At 44.4% G+C, this 24521-nt stretch overlaps 2 protein-coding genes across 3 annotated transcripts in view; both read left to right on the top strand.

Moving 5' to 3' along the window:
• LOC106572303 (helicase ARIP4) overlaps positions 1 to 13701 on the top strand; it is a 69738-nt gene extending 56037 nt beyond the window's left edge. For both annotated transcript variants that reach the window (XM_045695988.2, XM_045695989.2), the window contains 6 exons: positions 2772 to 2871; positions 3077 to 3282; positions 4653 to 4828; positions 9391 to 9587; positions 9822 to 10198; positions 10336 to 13701. In XM_045695988.2, the coding sequence (XP_045551944.1) occupies positions 2772 to 2871; positions 3077 to 3282; positions 4653 to 4828; positions 9391 to 9587; positions 9822 to 10198; positions 10336 to 11252 (1973 nt within the window). In that variant the 3' untranslated portion in view covers positions 11253 to 13701. The remainder of the gene's footprint in view (positions 1 to 2771; positions 2872 to 3076; positions 3283 to 4652; positions 4829 to 9390; positions 9588 to 9821; positions 10199 to 10335) is intronic.
• Positions 13702 to 17601: 3900 nt separating this feature from the next.
• Positions 17602 to 22766, top strand: tmem115 (transmembrane protein 115). Its single transcript, XM_014146309.3, has 2 exons — positions 17602 to 19463; positions 19763 to 22766. Exons 1-2 carry the CDS (start codon positions 18607 to 18609, stop codon positions 19992 to 19994), a joined length of 1089 nt encoding a protein of 362 aa, XP_014001784.1. The 5' UTR covers positions 17602 to 18606; the 3' UTR covers positions 19995 to 22766.
• Positions 22767 to 24521: the final 1755 nt, after the last annotated feature.

Genomic DNA, 24521 nt, shown 5'->3' with positions numbered 1-24521 from the left:
AAGAAACCACCTTCCTGATCCTCCCAAAGAGGCGGTCCATCTGGTTCACTGAGATTCCCCTTTGGGATGCTAAATTGATCACATATGCAAAGCAAGCCATCTGTGGCCCCAGTCCAGCCTCTATCACTGCATTTACTTGGTTCTTGGCATTATCTGTGGTGGTTGGGATATTGCTATTGGGCCTCTCTAGCTTCCACTCTGCTACTGCTCCTAGCAGTACCTGCGCCAGATTTGTGCCTGTGTGACTCTCAGAGGGGGCATGTCTGTAGCACCAGACTTCGCATCTCCCACTCCTCTGTGGTGTAATGAGCAGTCACAGTCACGTAGCTTTCCGTTGCCCTGAAGGTCAACCCGTCTGTGGTGAGGGCAACACAGAATGCCTTGGATAATTCGTCGACAATTTTGATATTTTCCTGTTCATAAAGATCTGGCACGATCTTCATACTGAAGTGGCTGCGCCAGGGGATTTCGTCGAGGGGATTTCGTAGCGTGGCTCAAGCACTTTCACCGTATTTTTAAACCCTTTGTTTTCCACAACAGAGTATGGCCTCATGTCTGCAGCGATAAACATCCCAATAGATTAGGTGATGGCTTTAGCCCGGTCTGATTCTGTAACAAAGGGCTGCTTAAATGCCGCGGTGAGAAGTTGTCTCTTGGCTGAGTTGGCTCCTGTCACTGACACACCAGGGTGATGACGATTTAAATGTGTGGCCACGCCCGATGTATTTCCATGATCCTACGGCTTTCTTGTGGCACAATGCCTACACACCGTAATTGTGTTGTCCGCCACCCATCTTCCGTCGTCATATTTGACAGGGAAGCCAAAATGCTCCCATACATGAGACTTAAATGAAGCCAGTTCTTCAGCTCCTCCGCTAGCCATGGCTGTCATCGCACTTTTTTCTATTTTACTTTTTACAACGCGAGCATCCAGGATTGATTCAACATGCTCCGTTCACGTGAACAGTACACGCAACTGCTTTAAAAAAAAAAAAAAATCAAATCAACCTTCAGGCTTCAGAGTAAAACACAACACGCATCTGTCTTGTCTTTATCTTTTCACTGCAACTCTGCATCGAGATTTAGGGAATTATTACTTTAAAAAGTAACAGCGGCAGTAAAACAGTATTTCACACTATGATAGTTAAACCTTGGGTTCACATGCATGCCGAACCGTGGGGGGTGATTGTACGGATCACGGAGTAACTACGGTCCCTTACACCACTAATTGGAGTCCACCTGTGGTAAATTCAATTGATTTGGACATGATTTGTAAAGGCACACACCTGTCTATATAAGGGCCCACAGTTGACAGTGCACGTCAGATCAAAGACCAAGCCATGAGGTCGAGTGAATTGTCTCTAGAGCTCCAAGACAGAGGCAGAGATCTGGGGAAGGGTACCAAAACATTTCTGCAGCATTGAAGGTCCCCAAGAACACAGTGACCTCCATCGTTCTTAAATGGAAGAAGTCTGGAACCACCAAGACTCTTCCTAAAGCTGGCTGCCCGGCCAAACTGAGCAATCGTAGGAGAAGGGCCTTGGTCAGGGAGGTGACCAAGAACCCGATGGTCACTCTGACAGAGCTCCAGAGTTCCTCTGGTTACATGGGAGAATCTTCCAGAAGGACAACCATCTCTGCAGCACTCTACCAATCAGGCCTTTATGGTAGAGTGGCCAGATTAGAAGCCACCCCTCAGTAAAAGGCACATGACAGCTTGCTTGGAGTTTTCCAAAAGGCACCTAAAGTACTCAAAGACCATGACAAACAAGATTCTCTGGTCTGATGAAACCAACATTGAACTCTTTGGCCTGAATGCCAAGCGTCACGTCTGGGGGAAACCGGGCACCGCTCATCACCTGGCCAATACCATCCCTACGGTGAAGCATGGTGTTGGCAGCATCATGCTGTGATGTTTTTCAGCGGCAGGGACTGGGAGACTAGTCAGGATTGAGGGATAGATAAACAGCAAAGTACAGAGATCCTTGATGAAAACTTGCTCCAGAGCACTCAGGACCTCAGACTGGGGCGAAGGTTCACCTTCCAACGACCCTAAGCACACAGCCAAGACAATGCAGAAGTGGCTTCGGGACAGGTCTCTGAATGTCCTTGAGTGGCCCAGCCAGAACCCGGACTTGAACCCGATCGAACATCTCTGGAGAGACCTGAAAATAGCTGTGCAGTGACGCTTCCCATCCAACCTGACAGAGCTTGAGAGGATCTGCAAAGAAAGATGGGAGAAACTCACTAAATACAGGTGCCAAGCTTGTAGCGTCCTACCCATGAATACTGGAGGCTGTAATCGCTGCCAAAGGTTCTTTAACAAAGTACAAAAAAAAAACAAATGTATGCATTCACTACTGTAAGTCGCTCTGGATAAGAGCGTCTGCTATATGACTACGATATAAGATATATCTATATATATCTATATATATATATCTATATATATCTATCATATATCATATATATATATCATATACTGAGTAAAGGGGTCTGAATGTATGTGATATTTCCGTATTTTATTTTTAATACATTTTCTAAAATGTCTCAACCACTGCTGTCACCACATCTCTCTGACTCCATTTATCCAGTGAGATATTTTACTGTAGCTATACAAACTGTTATTCAGCCTCTCCAATCCATGCTGCCACTTTTCCTATTGACTTACATTGACTATCGCCACCTGCTGGTTATCTTGGTATCTCTCCATTGTTCTTGGTCCTGTGTGTTGGAGACCGGGGAATGACTCTTTCTATGGTTCCTTTCTTTAGGACTGGATGGGAGCACGTCTGCCTCCGAGAGAGAGAGACTCATCAACCAGTTCAACGACCCGTCCAACACCTCCACCTTGGTCTTTCTGCTTTCCACCAGGTAATAGACCTCAGGAACACACTGGCAGAAATAATTATCATTTGTTTATAATCATGCTTCTGTACAGTCACACTAGAAACCACATTCGTTACAAACACAATCCCTCATTCACACTCTCTCACACACACACACACATACACAGTCTTACACACACACGAAACAAACACACCTCAGGTCAGTGACGTGTGCTTCTCCCCATCCCCAGGGCTGGCTGCCTGGGGGTGAACCTGATTGGGGCTAACCGCGTGGTGGTGTTCGATGCCTCCTGGAACCCCTGTCACGACGCCCAGGCTGTGTGTAGAGTATACCGTTACGGCCAGAAGAAACCCTGTCACATCTACCGCCTGGTCTGTGACTTCACCCTGGAGAAGAAGATCTACGACCGACAGATCTCCAAGCAGGGCATGTCTGGTAAGTAACCAGCTAGCCAAACAAACGCATGGAATAGATACAGACTACTCACTGGCCTGCTGAGTCTATTAGGCTCAATATTACGTGAACCTCTTATCAGTACTGCAGTCTACTCTTACCCCAAGCCTCCCCTGCTAATTGCACTTCATACGGCCAGTCCGCTTCACTAGCATACTAAACATTGTGTGTGATGTACAGCAGTCCTCTGAGCTCTGTCGGACTCTGCGAAGTCATGACTCCTCTCAGGCTAAGTGCACTCCATGCGTCCCTACTCTACTTCACGTGCACCACGGCCAAAGTGCTTTGACATCATTGTTTTCTTAACACGTTACGTCGCTCCCCTCCAATTTCAGCTATGCTGTATACACAAACAGAGAAGGCCCACACTCTTAGAATTTTTGTTGAAAAATAACAGATTTATTCCATTTTTATACATGGCCAGGGTTTTCTGTATGCCACGTTCATGTCGCACGCAGATTCCTTTTCATTTAGCTGTTGGTGGTCCTATACACACAGGGAGGGTCTAAAGGCCCTGATAATAGGTTGCTTCTTGTGTCAATTTATTGACTTCCGAACATTCCAAAGACAGTAAACTGCAAAACTTAAACGTTATAGATTGATAATGTTTGTTCATTCTGTAATGTTTTACCAACTGGATAATGGCACATCAGTTCCAGTTACTGTCTATCAACTGTAAACAGTGTTTGCCAGAAAGACGAGGAAGATTTTGGTCCGAGTTGGATTATTGCATAGGTGCACCACCATTGTAGCCGTCAAAATCTCTACCTCATGATGCAATGGTTGGAATTCTCTTTTTAAAGTGTTCATAAAATACTAATCTGCATTTGAAGGCCCCATTTTAAATAATGATGCCATTTACTTGATCAGTTTTATTTTAAAGGGAAAAATCTATGACGTTACAGTTTAAAGTTAAAGTTAAAGTTAAGACCTGCAGTGGCTGGTAGTGTGAAAGTCAAAAGGACCCAAACTCAGCTGAGAGGAGGTAGTGCAACACCAGCGGCTGTTTCCTTGCTGGCCTCTACCACGTTTCCTTGGCCCCCTTTTCTATGTGCACCTGTCTGAAAGGACCTGATAGGTGCAAGCAGCACCTTATCACTTGTTACCATGGACACGTGACTCATGAGCCACTAGTGTTTTTGTAATGAACACACACATACACATTTTTTTGTGCACAAATAGAAGTTCATCAAATTGGTGAACTTACTAAATGAAATGAGAGTTTGACTGTGTGATAATAGGTTGCTTCTTGTGTAAATATTTTCTGTCTGGATTTTAATGAATAAATCTTCTCCTCTGTATTTGTGTAGTAGACTAACTCCTTCTCTTCCCTCAATCCCTCTTCTCTGCAGACCGAGTGGTGGATGACCTGAACCCGATGCTGTCGTTCACACGGAGGGAGGTGGAGTCTCTGCTGCACTTTGTGGAGGAGGAGCCTGACGTGTCACAGGTGCAGCTGCAGTCCCGCCAGGAGATGGAGGCGAGCATCAGACAGGCCTGCCAGCTCTACCCTCACTTAGTCACCAAGGTAACAGATCACCTATGTACACACACTACATCAGACAGGCCTGCCAGCTCTACCCTCACTTAGTCACCAAGGTAACAGATCACCTATGTACACACACTACATCAGACAGGCCTGCCAGCTCTACCCTCACTTAGTCACCAAGGTAACAGATCACCTATGTACACACACTACATCAGACAGGCCTGCCAGCTCTACCCTCACTTAGTCACCAAGGTAACAGATCACCTATATACACACATCTATATACACACTACATCAGACAGGCCTGCCAGCTCTACCCTCACTTAGTCACCAAGGTAACAGATCACCTATGTACACACACTACATCAGACAGGCCTGCCAGCTCTACCCTCACTTAGTCACCAAGGTAACAGATCACCTATGTACACACACTACATCAGACAGGCCTGCCAGCTCTACCCTCACTTAGTCACCAAGGTAACAGATCACCTATGTACACACACTACATCAGACAGGCCTGCCAGCTCTACCCTCACTTAGTCACCAAGGTAACAGATCACCTATGTACACACACTACATCAGACAGGCCTGCCAGCTCTACCCTCACTTAGTCACCAAGGTAACAGATCACCTATGTACACACACTACATCAGACAGGCCTGCCAGCTCTACCCTCACTTAGTCACCAAGGTAACAGATCACCTATGTACACACACTACATCAGACAGGCCTGCCAGCTCTACCCTCACTTAGTCACCAAGGTAACAGATCACCTATATGCACACATCTATATACACACTACATCAGACAGGCTTGCCAGCTCTACCCCCACCTCACCACCATGGTAACAGATCACCTATATACACATCTATATACACACTACATCAGACAGGTATGCCAGCTCTACCCTCACTTAGTCACCAAGGTAACCAATCACCTGTTGCTTTGACAAAGTCATTTCTGAAGATTATCATTTATTTAATGTGGTTAGTGATTCATTTTAAGGTAAAAAAAAAACAACAACCTGTCCCTCATTTTAAGCTCAACCTTGTTACTTGAACCAAACTCATTTTAATATGGTGAAACGAATCCTTAAAAAAATATGTTTTTAACATCTAATAGTCAAAGCATAGTGTAAAAGGAGGTGAGCCGGTTCTACTCTTTTTGGGCATTTTATGGGGTTTTGTGGTGGAAAACTGAGTGGGTCGAGCATGACATGGCAACCACGTTACCCATAGATATACAACGGTAGAATTTTAAAAAATCAATTTGCTCTTTTTTTGTGAGGCTTGCATTCAATCGCCCCTCCCTGTTGCACACGACAAGCTTTAATTCCCCTTGTCACAAGGAGATGAATGGCTAATCGTCAACCCTGTTACTTTATTTTGCACTTAATAGGCACTCATTTGTTAAATTAACCTCTTGAAATGGGAAAACATAAGTTGAACATGTGCTCTTCATGACAATGTTAGAATGAGCCAAATTAAACTGCCCAAAAGGGCCTCATTTTGTGGAACGACCCATCTATATACACACTACATCAGACAGACAGGCCTGCCAGCTCTACCCTCACCTCATCACCAAGGTGTGTGTGTGTGTGTGTGTGTGTGTGTGTGTGTGTGTGTGTGTGTGTGTGTGTGTGTGTGTGTGTGTGTGTGTGTGTGTGTGTGTGTGTGTGTGTGTGTGTGTGTGTGTGTGTGTGTGTGTGTGTGTGTGTGTGTGTGTGTGTGTGTGTGTGTGTATATTATCTCCCCTTCGGAAAGTATTCAGACCCCTTGACTTTTTCCACATTTTGTTACATTACAGCCTTGTTCTAAAATTGATTAAATAAATACAAATCCTCAGCAATCTATACACAACACCCTATAATGACAAAGTGAAAACAGGTTTTTAGAAATGTTTGCAAATGTATTAAAAATAAACAGAACTACCTTATTTACATAGGTATTCAATACTTATGTAATATTTGTTTTTTTATTTTTTATAAATGAGCAAAAAACTCTAAACCTGTTTTTGCTCTGTCATTATGGGGTATTGTTTGTAGATTGATGAGATAAAAAAAAATAAGATTTAATCAATTATAGAATAAGGCTGTAACCTAACAAAATGTGGAAAAAGTCAAGGGGTCTGAATACTTTCTGAAGAAACTGTACATATCCATAAACACCATACTGTATTATACTCTACCCACATCTGGTGACCAAGGTTAGAACTACAATAGATTTCACTATTTCATATGGGACGGGTTTGGTGCCCAACTGTTAAATATCCTCTATTATTTATACTGAAAGTACAAAACATGCTCTTTCCATGACAACCTGGATTCACCTGGTCAGTCTACGCTATGATCCCTTATTGATGTCACCTGCTAGATCCAATTCAATCAGTGTAGATCAGGGGTTGGCAACCTAAGGCACACGTGCCAGCCTTGGCACATGAGGGTATTTGCTTTGGCCACCCCCCCAAAAATAAAAAAATAAATGGATATATTGTATTATTCTACGTGGCTTGCTAAGCCTTGGCTTGACGTTTATTATCTGACTTATTCAATTTTTTTATAAACTGGAGAAGATTTGTTTTAAATTTATTTTACCTTTATTTAACCAGGTAGGCTAGTTGAGAACAAGTTCTCATTTACAACTGCGACCTGGCCAAGATAAAGCATAGCAATTCGACACATACAACAACACAGAGTTACACATGGAATAAACAAAACATACAGTCAATAATACAGTAGAACAAAAGAAAACAAGTCTATATACAGTGAGTGCAAATGAGGTAAGTTAAGGCAATAAATAGGCCATGGTGGCGAAGTAATTACAATATTAAAAAAAACAGATCCACGCCACATTGGGTGCGGCGGGTTGCAGGAGAGTATTTAGAAGTTGAGGTTTCGGAAAATATTTTTCAAAGATATGCGAAGAAAAAGATGTAAAAAGATATATACAAGGGACAGGACAAAGACGTCTGACTGCTACGCCATCTAGGAAGAAGATAATTGAAATTGCATTGGTATGTCAACCTGATTTAGCCAATGGGCTTTCATGATTTTGCAGGAGTTTCATATTATTAGTTCAGTGCAAGATGACCCACCTCTCCCGCCAAATTTAAAACCAAGCACTGAAGATGAGAGATTCGTTTTCACGTGGCTATCAGCTAGCAAGCCTTCTTTTGTTATTTAAAAAAGTTCAGGGCGCAAAATGTCATCGGCAAAGAAAAATAAGGCAGATGTCCGCTCATTTATTGCCTCTTGGACTAAGGAATATGGATTAGTTTTACTGAAGGACCGGTCTGTTTGTGCTCTGTGTTGTAAAACTGTTGTTTGTCGGACATCAAGTGTACGACGTCATTTTGAAACGAGACATGAGGAAAACTTCAAGGATGAGGTGGACAAGGCTGAAGGAATCAAGGGCCGTGGAGGCTTTCCTCAGTAGTTCGCAGGCTTTATTTGATGGATTGCCTAACGGAGACACAATCATCTCATAGATCAAAGACATGCCTGCGTCTGCCAGAACTGTTGAAAGGCGCGTTACAGAGACGGTTGAAAATGTATAGGAGCAGCAAACTGTAGCGTTAAAAAAAATGCACCTATGTGGCTCTTTGATGAGAGTGGATGTGAATAACATTCCACGTCTGGCAGTTGTTGCAAGATACTGTGATTCAGCGCAGGTACGTGAGGAGCTGCTTTGTCTCAAACCCATGCATGATACTACTAAAGGAGAAGATGTAGCAAAAGCCTTAACAGATCATTTTGAGGAGAGGTGTCGATTTTCTTAAACGTATTCGCTATTCCAACTGCCTGTGCCCCCGCTATAGTGGGGAAACACAAAAGATTCGCAAAGCTGATTTTGAAGATGAGATTGGCCACCCCGTGTCACTATCATTCACCAAGAGAATCTGTTCTAAGGTCAAGCCTGTGGTGCTAATGGACAGCGCCTCTGTTTAGCGAGCTGTGGAATTCTTCCGCTTGTAGGCAATTAGATATTCAATAGACACTTACTTGTAATTCACGTATGACAATCATAACTGGCACGCAGATCGTTAGAAATGGGAGGATCAATTGTAAATTGGCGCTCCACACACGAAAGGTTGCCGACCCCTGGTGTAGATGAAGGGGAGGAGACGGGTTAAAGAAGGATTTTTAAGCCTTGAGACAATTGAGACGTGGATTGTGTGTGTGTGTCATTCAGAGGGTGAATGGGCAAGACAAAAGATTTAAGTGCCTTTTGAACGGGGTATGGTAGTAGGTACCAGACACACCGGTTTTAGTGTGTCAAGAACTGCAACACTGCCGATTTATTAAAAAAAATTCCACGCTCAACAGTTTCCTGTGTGTCGCAAGAATGGTCCACCACCCAACTGTGGGAAGCATTGGATCCAGTGTCCCAGGATCCAGTATCCCAGGATCCCTGGATCCAGAGTCCCAGTATCCCTGTGGATTGTTTTTTTACACCTTGTAGAGTCCATGCCCCGATGAATTGAGGCTGTTCTGAGGGCAAAGTGGGTTGCAACTCAACATTGGGAAGGTGTTCCTAATGTTTTGTACACTCAGTATATAATTATAATTTTACTCAAACTACTCTCCATGTCGGTCTCTCTAGCAACCCTTCCATCATGATTCTCTCCTGGTGGACCGGCGGGAGATGAAGCTCACCAAAGCGGAGAAGAAGGCTGCCAAAAAGAGCTACGAGGACGAGAAGCGTGCGTCGGTGCCCTACACGCGGCCCTCTTACGCCCACTACTACCCCGCCAGCGACCAGAGCCTCACCAACATCCCTGCCTTCAGCCAGCGCAACTGGTGAGATGGTCCCCCAAAGACAGACACTCTTTTAGTTCCTGTTTTCACCCGATAAATCTATTTTCTCAGTAACATATACTGTACAATACTACAATTGCTTAGTCAATGTGATACCAAGTTTTTAATTCTTTTAAACTGTTCTTTTAACCCCACCGTCCTCAATTTGGACTGCCAATTTGCCACCCTCTCATCTTTCCTCTCCCTTGACCCTCCCCCACCCCTACCCCCCTTCAGGCGCCCACCCCCTCGCCAAGATGAGAAGGCCGTGGCCAGCATCCGCCCCGTTCAGTCAACTCCAAATCCCATGTTGCCTCGCCAGGCGTCTCATGCCTCAGCCTCCACGGCAGACTCCGACTCCAGCTCGGGCTTTCCCGTCAACTACCTGCAGAAGGCAGGCGTCTTCGTCCAGAAGATAGTCACCACCACAGATATCGTGATACCAGGAACCAACAGTTCAACTGATGTCAAGGCCAGGATCAGTGCAGGAGAGAGCATCCACGTCATCAGAGGAACTAAAGGGACCTACATCAGAACCTGTGACGGGAGGATCTTTGCCATCCGTGCTGCAAGCAAGCTCAAGGCAGGGGAGGAGAAAGCCGTTGCACCCAAAAGTAACAATCCCATCTCAACTCTTAGTCAGTATAGATTCTACCCATTTGGTCCATATGGATCTGTTTTTGAGTGCTGATGGTTTCTGTTAATCTAGACCAGAGAGCAGTATCTGACCCGTCTGTCTTCCCTCCCTCAGACACCCAGAAGGCATCGGAGGACTCGACGAACGGCCCCAGCGGCTGTGTGACTCGCCCGCTCTCCCCTGACAGCCCCGAGATACTGAGCGAGCTCCAGAGGTACACAGCTGCAGCCGGAAACAAGATCCAGCAGCAGCAGGCCTCCAAGGCCCCGTCTGCAGGATCCTTGGAGACGGCGCTGGCAGAGAGCACCAATGGCAGCAGCATGACCAGCCATGCCAAGCCCTGGGGAGAGACCGCGGCCCAGCCCAACACAGACTACACAGCCGCCCTGGACCTGAAGGGCACCAAGCGCAAAGCCTCCACCCCGTCTGCCGACGAATCGGCCAACAACAAGCAGCTGGCCACCGGCAAGCGCACCTTAGCCCTGTTGCCCCCCCGGGCCTTTCCCTTCACCGGGGGTTACGGCCTCCCGCCCATGGTCCTCAACCCGGCCATGCTGGGTTCCATTGAGCAACCCCTTTTCATGGGGGCTGGCTCGCCCTACTTCCAGCCCCACAGCCAGCTGGGTGACCCCTGTCTCATGTTCCCCATGACCTCTGACCCCTTCGGCCAGGGGGACAGCACCCTACCTAGCTCCTCCTCCAGGTCTTCCTCCTCCACCACTACCAGCTCCTCCTCGGCTGCCTCTGACTCAGCCTCCCTGGCTCCCTTCATGCTGGGTGCTGGTATGGCTGGCATGCTGTCCTACGGCCAGTCCGTGGGCATGTACCCTAGCTCGCTGCTCCCTGGGGGGCTCCCGGCCGCCACCCCAGGCCCCGCTGGCTCCAGCTTCCTCTCCCACTTCCCCTCCTCTGGCCTGATGGGGGCGGGGCTGGGTCGCTCTGATGCCCACGGCTCGGCAGAGAACGCTGGTAGCAGCTCAGACAGCGACGACGATGATGACGATGATGTCATTGAGGTGACTGGACAATGAGAGCCTCCAACCGTAGGGAAGAGGCATGTGGGTTGTAGGGGACAGTTAGTGGGTTGTTGGTGCTAGGAGATCTGGAGAGGAAAGGAAGGGACAATCAAGCCCCATCCACCTCCACTAGCCCTTTTCCCCATCCCAAGTGCAACATGCACGCCGTTCAGAAAACGAGTCTATTGGAATATAACACAAACTGGACAAAGCAACAAATCCTTATGCTGAATATCTAATTTAAAAATAAGAAAATAGAAGAACTGAGCACGAGAGAGAACGTAGATGAAAAGGAAACGGACTTGGGGCTTCCAAAATGTTCTGTTCTGTCTGTCCTGTTCAAATCACTGAAGCGACAGCTGGGTTTGAACCTGCAGTGACCCTGAATCGCCACCAGGGTGTACTGTTTGTTCAGAAGACTGACTAATTCGCTTGGTTGTCTTCTATAACTTTTTTGCATTTTTCCAACAGTTGATGATAGACTAGATTAATAACTAACTGACAATAGACTAGAGTTAATAAATCAAATTGAGAGACATAGTTGGTAGTAATTATGGTATGGCACAAAATATCTGTTAGATGATATTGTTCTTGATTGTCATTATTTGCTACTGAATATTATTTTATATGGTAGTCCTACTCTAAAACTGTTTTCAAAATCAATTTGATTTGCTCTTGAATTAACTGCCAGGACAGAAGTGTTGAGTTTTTTGAGAAATTGGATGATAATCAGAAAATGGACTAGTTGAGACTGAAGTCAAGAAACAGTTAGGCTCTTTGTTGGGTGAAAACTTTAAAGGAAGAACCTTCAACTCAAAGAATGTACGCTTATTTACACCTTTAACGCAGATCTTTGGGACAGGCATCACTTTTGGGAAGATCTGATTTCCACGTTTTATGTCATCTTCTGCATTTTTCTAATTGATTACCTGTCTATAGGTGATGATGTGAAACTGTGCTCTTGCGAAGCGCCAACTGTCCAAAGGGACGGTGAATTGAAAATGCCTTGCCTCTGTCTCTAAATGTTACCTAGTGGGAATAGAGAAACAGCGAGACGGGCAGTCCTAGGACCTGGATCTCACCCATAGTCTTACTGTAGCTTTTCTAAGTGATACAAATATGACCTGTGACCCCTCTGTGTGCGTCTCCTTCCCTGTCTGTTTCTGCATTGGGTACCCAAGTGTTCTAGAGGAGAGAACTTGTCTCATAATGTCTCGCTTTGTCTCGGTGGATAGCTTGAACACTTGTTTTCTGTTCCTTTGTCTCATCTCTGGCATATGTGATTTCAACTGAAAAACAAACAGCGTTCAAGAGGTCATTGTCAAACCAAAATAATTTGAGCAAATTCAAAAATGGCTGTGCCAAAAAAACTTAAAGCAAACTTAGAGGATAATTCTCTGACGCGACCAAATGTCACCAACTGCTATTGGCCTAAAGAAGAGAGGGTGTCTTTCGAATTTGGTCACAGAATGTCATTACAGACTTCGTTGTGAGCTCATTGTAAAGGGGGGGGGGGGGGCGGTCAGGTGTGTGTGAGACCTGGTTCTGTTTGATAACCAGCACTTTTTCATTTTCGTTACTTCTGACTGTTACTGCCCCTCTCATTACTTACATAGACTTACTGTCTCAATTCAACCCACTTTGGGAAGAGGGAAGGCCAGCACACCACCTCCACCAAGTCCCTAGCCTTGAGTCTCTTCAGCAGGAGCTTTAAACTCCAATTCTTGCATTGATTACGATACCCTAGTATCATCAGACTTGTTCTTCTTTTCATTCATACCATACTTAATGTACTTTTTCTTTTTTCAATGTTTGCATTTACCAAGTTAATGTATTTATGACAGTGCATATTTATTCATTGTTATTTTAAATGTTTGTACTTTTTTTGTTCTGTTTTTGTTTAAGGGGAATTTTTTTAATGTTATTTTACTGGAACACGTCGATTTATTGTGTTCCGTGACTTGAGAAATGGGATATTAGACATCTGACTCAGTGTGTGAGTTTCTGGACCAACCAGTCACGGGCGGTCAAACCACTCATTAGCAGAGAGAAAATGTCACCCAGTGCTTTTGTTTTTGTTCATGTCCATATCATCCAGATGTTCATTTGAATCTATATATCCTAATGGCAAATGAAAGGTAGTTCCCTCAGTTTTCAATGTTTTCAGTTGTTGTACCAACTGATCTTTTTCATAGCTTTCTACTTGAATTTCAGTATTTATTTATAAATCGATTCAGTCAGCAACCAACTGACTGTCAAGTAAATTCCATTTAGTTAAAGGGATAGTTCGGGAAGTTAGAGGTATTTTTTTGCGAGCCAATGCTAACTAGCGTTGGCACGATGACAGGAAGTCTGAGTATGTGCTAGCATGGTTAGCAAAGCCTGTACAGTACATCGTTTGTGAATGGACATGTAACAATGGATGGCTTTAAGATCTTTTGTAAATAAAATGTTTTGAATGGCATTTCAAGTTCATTTACTTTGATAAAAACGCAAATGTTTAATCGCACACTAGTATCTTATCTCACACACAGATTCTCAAGCACTATCTGAACATAAGTAACTCTTTCGCTTCACTTTTGGAGGGGACTGAGCATTTGGTCTAGAGACCTGTCCAGAGTCATATCCATCAGATGACATGACCTGAAATCAGATGAAGAGGGCAAAATTGAGAATAGCTGTCAGCCACTCGTCCTAGATGACAATGCGTTAAAAGTAGAAACAAACACGTTCGATCAAAACTGTTATCTTTACACGGAGACAGGTTTACTGTTTTGTATGTAGTATTAATTTATAGTTGTCTGGTGCATGCTTTTAGTGTTTACATCAGCTTTGGTGAAATGAGCAGTCTGCCAGCCTTCAAGTTGATAATGTTTACATGTTTTGACAATGAAACTGAAATTCTGTACATCGACTTCGCCAGTGATATCTTAAATTACTTAGCCTTAGATTTTCATCATCAGCTATGCAAGCAGATTCTGTTCAGTTGTATCTGGGAACAATAAAAAGGAATTCCATGATGTCTGCTTATTCCAGGAAGCTTGGCCACGGTGGACTGGATGTCACTTGATGGGTTTACCGCTCTTTGGTGTTGTAGCTCTGCGTTGCCGTCTGATCTATAATGTAAAGTTGGAACGGCTTGGGAATGGGAGATGCAGGCAAAGATCTGGGACTGTCACACTGCCATGGTTTTCTGTCCCAGTATGGGTCCTCTTACATGACCAAGATGCGTGGAAATTTGTGTGTTTTTGAATTGAAGACTCTGTTTTTGGGTTGCCTAACCTTGGTCTTTTACATAAACCAACCCTTTTACATAAGTCAAGCGTTCACAGGGATTTGGTTCATGCAAATTGTCTCCCTCACCACCATCGCACACTCACAATTTAACCTCACAGGACCAGTGGTTTGTCTTTTGATTCTGTAAAAGCAGAACTGTTATTCAGAGAGATGCATAAATATTCCAAAATGCTGACATTGCCATTTGAAACACTATCAGAGCAGTACAATTGCGTCGAGTGTTGTGGCTCTTGTTCTCCATAAGGAAAGTTCCACTGAGGCATCCCAGATCCAAGCATGTCTCATCTGGGTCTCGATAAAAACAGCCTTTGTCTCGTGTTTTTATCACTGTAAGTGGACAAGCGCATTATAACTCTGCTTACTTTACACATTTTTGTTAGTTTGTTTGCGGGTGTGTCCATTTGTATGCCTGTCTTCAGAGGACAACGTTGTTCTTTGCCAGTCAAAGGTCCCTCACTTGTTTTGTTTTTTTGGTAGCCAACCATTGTCCACTGCGTTTTCTGCCAGTGAGCTATTCACGTTGTCTTGGTTTGATTTCAGATCAGATTTTGCTGTGCTCTCTCTTTATCTGTGATGTTTGATTCTCATAGAGTTCTGCTGGCAGAGGGTTTTGTCTTTTTTTACACCTGAGAAATGTGAATTCTTTAGTGTAATATTTTTTATGCCAATTAATTACTGAATAAAATGAATGTGTATGCAGTTATCCCAGTCATTTCTGTCTCTTTAATCAATGTGTGTTCAACACGCACATTTTTTTTTTTAAACCTTATTTTACCAGGTAAGTTACCTGGGAAATGGTTACATGGGAGAGGAGGGATGAATGAGCCAGATGGAAGCTGGGGATGATTATAATTTAGCCAGGACACCAGGTTTTACACCCCTACTCTTACAATAAGTGCCATGGGATCTGTAGTGACCACAGAGAGTCAGGACACCTGTTTAACGTCCCATCCAAAAGACTGCATACACCCGAGCAAGGTCCCCAATCACTGTCCTGGGGCATTGAGTTATGTTTTTAGACCAGAGGAAAGAGTGCCTCTAACTGGGCCTCCAACACCACTTCCAGCAGCATCTGGTCTCCCATCCAGGGACTGACCACAACCAATGCTGCTTAGCTTCAAAGGCAAGCCAGCAGTGGAATGCTGCTGTCCATCTCCAAACATGTCAGTTTGAATACATTTATGTTTTCGTAGTCAGATTAGCTTCTCACTACTCAGAAAGATAACACTCCTTTTGTAGCGAGTCCAGTAAAAATCTATAGAATTCCATATAGAATCCCTAAAATGTAATAAGATCTCTGGCAAAAACAACATCATGATGATATGAGGTAAGTATTCCAGGTGGGCGGACAGATGGACCAGGGATGATGTAAACACACAAAATAATGATTGGCTTATCACAAAAAAACTGATTGCAAGAGAATCCTCAAAGCAAATAAATGTTGGGAATTAGGCTATGCATAAAGAGCTGGAGACTGACAGGCAGGCACCTAGACTAGAGCATCCCTTGACTGCTGTGTGTGTGTGTGGTGGGGGGGGGGGGGGAGATGGAGTCAGGGGAACCCATAGAGGTCGGACAGAAGACGGGCAGGGAAAAAAATAAGAAAGTGGAACACATTAAGAGTGAATATCGAGTGCTGCAGGAGGAAATTGAACATGATGAGAGTGAGGATTAATTAACTGCGGTGGCAAGACCAGCGGTTCAAGACCGCTGAGTTTGAGCCTCATCCAGATGGTGATAAAGATGATTTTTTTGCCCAGTGGGAGTGAGATTTTGGGAGAGAATGGATCCTTGCCTTCTGGCTGATCCATATGTAGTGTCAGGTTGGGTGGATAAAAGAGGTTGGGGAATGTAGGGTCGTGAAAGTGACTTGAAGTGGAATCGTGTCGATTTTTTGCGTTTCTGCCATTCAGAGGGAGCGTGCGCTCCGCACCACATGCCTGAGGACAATAACTGTGTTTTGCTTTCCTCTCCGGAGCAGGGCCCTGTTGAAAGGAGTGATAACTGGAGTGGCGTTAAGTGTTGAGGAGGGTCAACTGAAGTTGAAGATTCCCATTGTCTGTGACGCCCAACGTTTGGTGCGATGCAGACCCAGTGAAGAGTGTGGTGAAACAGCGAAGACACTGTCTGTACTATTGAGTTTTGATGCAGAGTCTAAAGTCAAGTTAGGATTTGTCAGTTATCCCGTGAGAGCTTTTGTCCCAAACCCATTATGGTGTTTTAGGTGTCAAGCTTATGGTCATGTGGCAGCAGTGTGTAGGAGGGAGAATCCTAGATGTGAGAAGTGTGCAGGAGGACTTGAGACATAGGAATGTGTTGTATCTGTGGGAAATGTTGTATGTTTAACTGTAGGGGTACCCATGGTGCTGGAGATCAGAGGTGTCCAGGGAGAGAAAGGCAGGTTGAGGTTGCCAGCATCAGAGTAGTACAGAAGTTGTAGTATGCTGAGGCAGGGAAGAGAGTAGTAGAGGAAGGTGGGTCCAGGATGAGGGATCCTAAGAGGATCCCAATGAGTGGGCTGAGGCCAAAAAATGGGAAAGGGGGATACCTAGTCAGTTGTCCAACTGAATGTATTCAACTGAAATGTGTCTTCCGCATTTAACCTAACCCCTCTGAAATCAGCAGAGTGGTAGGAATAGCATGTGCTTCAGTAGGTTTGTATTTTTTGGCATTCATAGCCATGGTGATCAACTGTACCGCAGGAATGGAATGAAAATCACAGAGGATAGATGTTGTGGTGGCAGCTGTAGAGAAGTACTTGGGTGTACGAGATTTTACTGTAGAAGAGTTACAAGGTGATGTAAACGATAGTGTCCCGTCCTCCTAGGCTGCTTGCCTGGTGTAGGATCAAATGGGGCCAAAGTAGTGGAATAGTGATTAGGTTTTAATGGGTGTAGGGTTAGTTGGTAGGGCAATTTTTTCACATAGTGTAATGAATTCATACTACATGATAGTAGGCTGATGCACAGTCAATACAGTAGGTGGTGGCATGCACCTATAATATTTATTTGCGGCCCACCATAATGAAGAAGTCAACAAAAAAACTATTTCCCATAGTGCTCCAGTGCACCACGCTGGCGTGACTTGACGCTTCGTGTGACGGTGACAGTGAGCCCAAGACTCAGTTTTTTTTTGGTCAGTGTGTGAAACGCTGGATTGCCAGTAATCTGTGATTTTATATCGGAATAACGTTGATGTAACCGAATAGACATTGTGAAGACTTAATGATTTCCGCGTGAATCTCCGATTTTTGATCACCTCGACAACATTGTTTTGAAGGCCTGTAGTTACAGCTAACTAACGTTCCAGGAAAAACTCGAGCTACTGTAGCTAACTAGCGGTGATTCCTGGGCCGAGGAAAACAAGAGGGGCGCTGGTACTAATTGTTATAGTTTTTGGAGTTATACAACTAAAACCCATTAATCAAATGTTGACTGGTCATCTTATGAATTCGAATGGTGGATATAAAACATCGTAACAAACTGTCAGACTTCTTTCCCTAGCCATTTAATAGTAACTTAGCAATAACAAGCTAGCTAACTTAGCTTAAAAGCTACTTATTCCAGTGCTTGCTAGCCAGCAAGCAAATGCTGAAATATTAATTTAACTAGCTGGTTGAAGTTCTTGGTATGATTCCTAAAGTGCAGTAGCTATTTAATATTTGTGATGTATGTAAACTTCGAGTATGACACCGTTTGGTGTCAATTGAGAGTAATTCACAGGTTGCTACATCTGTTAGCTTAGTAAATTAGCCCAGTTACTCTTAATATCTAATCACACTAGTAAGGTCACTTCAGTTCGGCAGCTATAAAGGGTTATAGCGAGGTAGGAAAGTTTCCCCATCAAGTGTTTCGAACAGCGATAACATTAAAGGTTCATTTTAAACCACCCATTAGCATTGATCAATCAGATTCTTTCCCCTATGAAGCATCACTGTCGAGAGTGGATGTTGTCTGTATCAGCAGATTACGTTTGTTCTTCTTGGCACTGCTGATTAACGGCCAACACGTGAGCAGCTGCAGGTCATACGAACTTACTGATCGGCCCTTGCGCGAGACTGACAAACGACACAATGAATCGCTATCTGCCAGTTGCACGACAGCACTTCTTGGGCGCATTAACCAACACTAGCGTTGTGGTGAAGTCCATAAGTGCCATAGTGCTACTTCTGTATCTGCTCTCATGGGCAGTTGACACTCCATACGCCCTGGGTGTGACGCCTGGCTACCTCTTCCCCCCTAACTTCTGGATCTGGACCCTGGTGACCCATGCCGTGGTGGAGCAGCATGTGTGGGGATTGGTGACCAATGTTGGGACTGTCATGGCCTGTGGCCGGCTGTTGGAGCCTCTGTGGGGCGCCTTGGAGCTGCTAATCTTTTTCGCCGTGGTCAACATCTCTGCAGGCCTCCTGGCGGGCCTCTGCTACTTGCTCACGTATGTCGCCACCTTCGACCTGGACTACTTGTTTGCTGTGCGTGTCCATGGGGCACCAGCTTTCCTCGGGGGGGTGTTGGTGGCCCTCAAGCAGACCATGGGGGACACGACTGTGCTGCGGGTTCCACAGGTCAGGCTCAAAGCGTCCCCGGCGCTGGTCCTCCTCTGCCTGGCCCTGCTACGCCTCTCTGGCCTGCTGGAGAATGCCGCCCCACTGGCGGCCTACAGCTTTGGCGCCCTGGCAGGCTGGGTCTACCTGCGCTTCTACCAGAGGCACAGCCGGGGCCGCGGGGACATGTCAGACCACTTTGCCTTTGCCTCCTTCTTCCCTGAAGCGGTACAGCCAGTGGTGGGGCTGCTGGCTGGCCTGGTGCACGCAGCCCTGGTGAAGATCAAGGTGTGCAGGAAGATGGTGAAGCGCTATGACGTCGGGGCACCTTCCTCCATCACCATCAGTCTGCCGGGGGCAGATCCCCAGGACACAGAGAGGAGGAGGTGAGTGCTGTAGAGGCCCAAATAAACACACAGGGATCCATTACAGCACACAGCCCAATATTTGTTTACCTCCATTATGTGGCTGACACACTTGCAAGCTGTCATGCATACACTGTTTGTCCTCCGTTACGTAGACGGCAGTTAGGCCTACATATCACCTCGCTCTGCACCTGGAGAGGATCAGTGGCTGTTTGAAAGGGACTCCGAGACACCTGCTATGCCATGATGTAATGCAAACATTTGCTTGGTAATGGGCAGACAGTTTATTTTACAACTGACTCTGTCTGATCGTCTTACAGGCAGTTGGCGCTGAAGGCCCTGAACGAGCGACTGAAGAAGGTGGAGGACCAGTCGGCCTGGCCGAGCATGGACGACGAAGAGGACGACGATGAGGACGAGGTTCAGGCCGACACCCCGCTGCTCTCTGGACATGAGAGAACCTCGCCAGCAGGGGGTTCTAATGGTTCCCAGAACACCACGGGTCAGGAGTCCAGCATCATCAGCTTTGAGGACGCCCCCTCCAGCTCATAACAGACACACTGATACACACTCAGCCATACTAAGTTTTGACTAGCACACACACTACAGTGACACACACACACACACTAGCTCTAGCAGTTTTTGACACATTGTCAGGCTTATCAGTTTTTCGCTCTGACTCTCCGAAGTTGTACACAGATTGCTCTCCTGGCCCCCACCCGCATATGTCCATTGAAACAATGCAATGTACAAACACATTGGACTCTCCCTAGTTTGTCACGTCTGTCCTGAATAAACTATTGAATGGTCGTACAAAATGTTTTTTTTTTAAATTACAGCTCTTTTGACCCGAAACACCTACTCCACACCTGCTGCTCGTCTGACTCCCAGACCTTGTGTCTGAGACGCTACGATTGGAGCGGAGACTCTTAGCAAACTCCCCATCTGTTGCTGTGTGTTACTATTGTCCCAGAGCAAGCTTTCAGCAAACGGATGCAGATTCTCAGTGGTTTTTTAGGTCATCCTTTTGTGCTGATTGGTGTTTCGTCTTCAATGTCTTTGACATCTTTCTCTTCTCCATCACTGAAAGACTGAAATACAGTTATGGCCAAATATATATTGGCACACTTGCACTTTTCTTAAATAATTCCCTATTTCTTCTAAAATAAGTTGATTAAAAACAAACAGTAACCACACATTATTGGATTTGACATTGCAGAACCAATTTAGCTTGTTTTGAATTTAGAAAGTAAAGACCAATGACATGGACAAAATAATTGGCAACCTTTGGCCAAGATAACTGCAGAAAAACGCTTCTTGTCGTCAATGAGCTTGCTGCACCTTTCTGCTGACAATTTGGCCCACTTTTCAGCAGCATACTTCTATAATTCTTCAATACTTCAGGTGGGCCGTCCACCAACTGCAGTTTTCAGATCTCGCCAATAAGTTTTTGATGTGACTGCTGGCCACTTCAGAACAGTCCAGCATCTCTTAACCATTCCTGGATGCTTTTTGATGTGTGAGGTTGTTTTCCTGCTGGAAGACCCACAACCTTCAGTGGAGACACATTTTTTGGACACTGGGTTGAACACTGGACAACGAAACAACTGATAATCTGCAAATTTCAAGCAACCCCACAGCATTACCAAACCTCCCCCATCTTTGATTGTAGGGAGGGTGTTATTTTCATTGAAATAATTTGTCAGTAAACACAGATCTGTATTGCCAAAGAGCTCTGATTTGGTTTCATTGGTCCACCGAACCTTTTCCCCAGGATTTAGGCTTGTTTAGGTGGGTTTTTGAAAAGTTCAAACAGGCTTTTTTTTGTCTCCAGCAGTGGGGTCTTCCTATGTTTACCGACAACCAAATTAAGCGTTCAAAGAAAATAACCCCCCCCCCCCACACACAATCAACCATGGGGGAGGTTTGATAAAGCTGTAGGTCTTCTTTGCTGCCTCTGGTAGTGCGGGCCTTGAATGTGTGCAGAACATTAGGAAATCCACAGATTATCATGGTGTTTTGGAGTGCAATGTTCAACCCAGTGTCTTTGTCGAAGGTTGTGGATCTTCCAGTAGGACAACAACCACAAACACGCATAAAAAGCACCTTGGACTGTTCCAATAGCCAGCGACGGGTCCAGATCTGAATCACATCTGTGATGATCCATCTATGGCGAGAGAGGGCACTTGTCAAACTTTGGCGAATAAGAGCAGTTTGTTGCTGAAGAGTGGGCCAATTTGCCAGTAGAAAAGGTACAGAAAGCTTATTGATGGCTACAAGAAGCATTTGTTGAAATGTATCTTGACCGAGTACGAGCTCCTGGGTGCCAATCATTTTGTTCATGCCATTTGTCTTTATTTTCAAAATAAAAATTGCAAATTTAAGTTTACAAAAATTAAACTGGTTCTGCAATGTGGAAAATCCAATAATGTGTGGAGACCAAACTTTTTTTTTTCTATTTCAACTTATTTTCGAAGGGTGACAATATATTTGGCCGCAACTGTAGGTCTATTTTACCATTGCTAGATCTTCTGTTTTCAAATGTTTCCAACATTTATGGGACACCTGATAATTGGACAAGTTGCTCTGTGGATGATAATGATGATGTGGTTCCTGTTTTGAGTTGTTTACTTTTGCTCTGAAGTCGGAGTTGGATTACTCGAAGGGGAACCCTGGCCATAATAGATTGAAGGTGTGTGGGTCTATCTTCATTTTTGTTCATACTGTTGATTTGAGTTCTGTCAGAATCTTTAGTTTTTCTGGCCAGCCAGTTTTATTGTTTCTTTTTATCCAAACGTGTGTAACAGGGAGAGGTAGAGGACTAAATGTTGTACACAGTGGTTTCCTGTCATTCCTGGATGGTTTTGGCCCGACAAAGTTCAGCAGCTTTTGACAATGACGGAGAAATACAGCCACTGATGCAGTCTTGACAGGCTCTCTTCTCCCCAGGGAACATCTTGTCGAAATCTCTTGCTCTTTGTTTCTTTCTAGTTTCTCCTTTTCCCCCACTATCTGTGTCACGTCTCTGAATGTTGGTTAAGATAAGATCTGCACTCGTGAGTCTTTAAATCAAATACCTTATGAGGTTTGAAATGTTAAGGTGTGGTGAATGATGCCAATACGGATGCAGTTCTGTTTAATTTGTTGGGGAAGGTGACTCGAAGCTTGGTTTTCACAGATTTTCCGTGCACCAGACAGGTTCCTCAGATTTCCACTAATGATGTGTTTCTCTTTGTACCGTGACCGTTGCGCAGACTCCTGTTTAGTTTCAGATATTTCTCTGTCTCTATATGAAATAAAATACGATTGTATGAAATGTAACAATGAATTGTCTTTTTGCAACACTGGGTAGGTAGTAGTATAGGACAATTCAGCTGATATTTATTTAGGGTGCTGCTTGCTTGCCCCTCAAATGTGCCACTAGGCGGAGCAGTTAACACAGTCTCTTATACTGTTCTGACAACAGAAACAGCTGCCCTCATCAATCTACACACAATACCCCATAATGACAAAGCAAAAACTGGTTTTTAGATATGTTTGCACATTTCTAAAAAAACAACTGAAATACCTTATTTACATAAGTATTCAGACCCTTTGCTATGAGACTCGAAATTGAGCTCAGGTGCATCCTGTTTCCATTGATCATCCTTGATATGTTTCTACAATTTGAGTGGAGTACACCTATGCAGGGGCGGAAATCCCGGGGGGGACGGGATTTAACTATGTAATTTAAATAATATTAATAATACACAATGAAAGCAATTGTGCTGATTATAGACACTTAATAGCGCGTTTTTAAGTTTCAAAAGATTGCGACCCCCCCCACCCTTTGCCTCACAATGTTTTGATCCACTGCCAGTTCCTTAGTTGGCAAGGTAACAGAGGGGTCGTATTGACTGTCTGAAAGGCACTCATTGAACGTAACTGACGTGAGGTTAATCCAGTCAATCGCGCACACACACTAGCTGAATATGCAGAGCTAGCGCGCAAATATTAACTATTAAGCTAGCTAGTACCTATTCCATTTATGTGGCCTCGTCAAAGATGGAATCTTTGCTATCGTCAATTTATTCCAAGATCAGCATGCAGATGATGTAAGTTAGTGCTTCAAAGTCCCTGTGATAAGGTTAGCGATAAACTTAAGTCCAAACTGAACTACACTCTCTTCTACCATTGTCTTAAATATATTTAATGGTCTCGTTGCAAAAGCTAAATTGTCGCAAGGGAACTTTTAGTTATTTATTTTATTTCACCTTTATTTAACCCGGGTAGCAAAGATTATAGCAAACACCACTGAAACGGAATTGGTGCTCGCTAGCTTTGCAAATTCAGCTATTGTTGGAAGCCAGCCAATATGTAACAAACTATTAAAATTACAAAAGGTTGCAGCATATGTTGTGTAAATGGTGAACTCATACAGCTGTCAACTCTTGTCATTTTAATCCGTTTCACATTTGCTAGCTACCTTTTAGATCGAGGCCCAAATAGAATGATAAAAGATAAGATGATAGAAGCCCATCTCCTACTGTAAATAACCTACACACTGTGTGTGTGTGTAGCCAGCCAGCCAGCCAGGTAGAAAAATGGCAGAAAAATGAAAGACGGACATCAGAGTATTTTTCAGTACACCAAAACGCAAAGTAAGAACCCTAGTAGCCTAATATCTCAAAGACTAGTTGATAAAATGTTCATAAGAAAGAAATGAAATTCTAATGGAAATGTTTCACAATGATGTCATTAGGCAGAGCAGGCAACAGATGGCACACAGACAGCAGAGTTGGGGACAGATATGCAGGGACAGACTGGCAGAGACGGAGTCTCAGGTAAGTTTGTTGAGTCTTTGTTTGGCAACATTATGAAAGGTTCTCCATTTTTTTGACTTGTAAAATAGGAACATAATTGGAAAATGCCATGGATACCCCCACTCTCAACTTAAACTGGTGACTGAACTAAGATTTGTTAAAGGCCATGGTATTGCTGTTGTGATTAGTTGTGTAGTTTTGGGTACCGGTAGTTAGGAGTATGGCAAACACCTTATTTCTTTGGTTCCTCAATATACATTTACCATATTACAATGTA

The sequence above is a fragment of the Salmo salar genome, chromosome 15, assembly GCF_965601325.2.
Source record: "Salmo salar chromosome 15, fSalSal1, whole genome shotgun sequence".
NCBI lineage: Eukaryota > Metazoa > Chordata > Actinopteri > Salmoniformes > Salmonidae > Salmo > Salmo salar.
This window is presented reverse-complemented; position numbering and strand designations above follow the sequence as displayed.

Bases quoted from the DNA above. Each gene is read 5' to 3' on its own strand.
- tmem115 (XM_014146309.3), top strand. From the start codon at position 18,607: ATGAATCGCTATCTGCCAGTTGCACGACAGCACTTCTTGGGCGCATTA. The intron at 19,464-19,762 runs GTGAGTGCTGTA...ATCGTCTTACAG, and splicing joins CAGGACACAGAGAGGAGGAG to GCAGTTGGCGCTGAAGGCCC.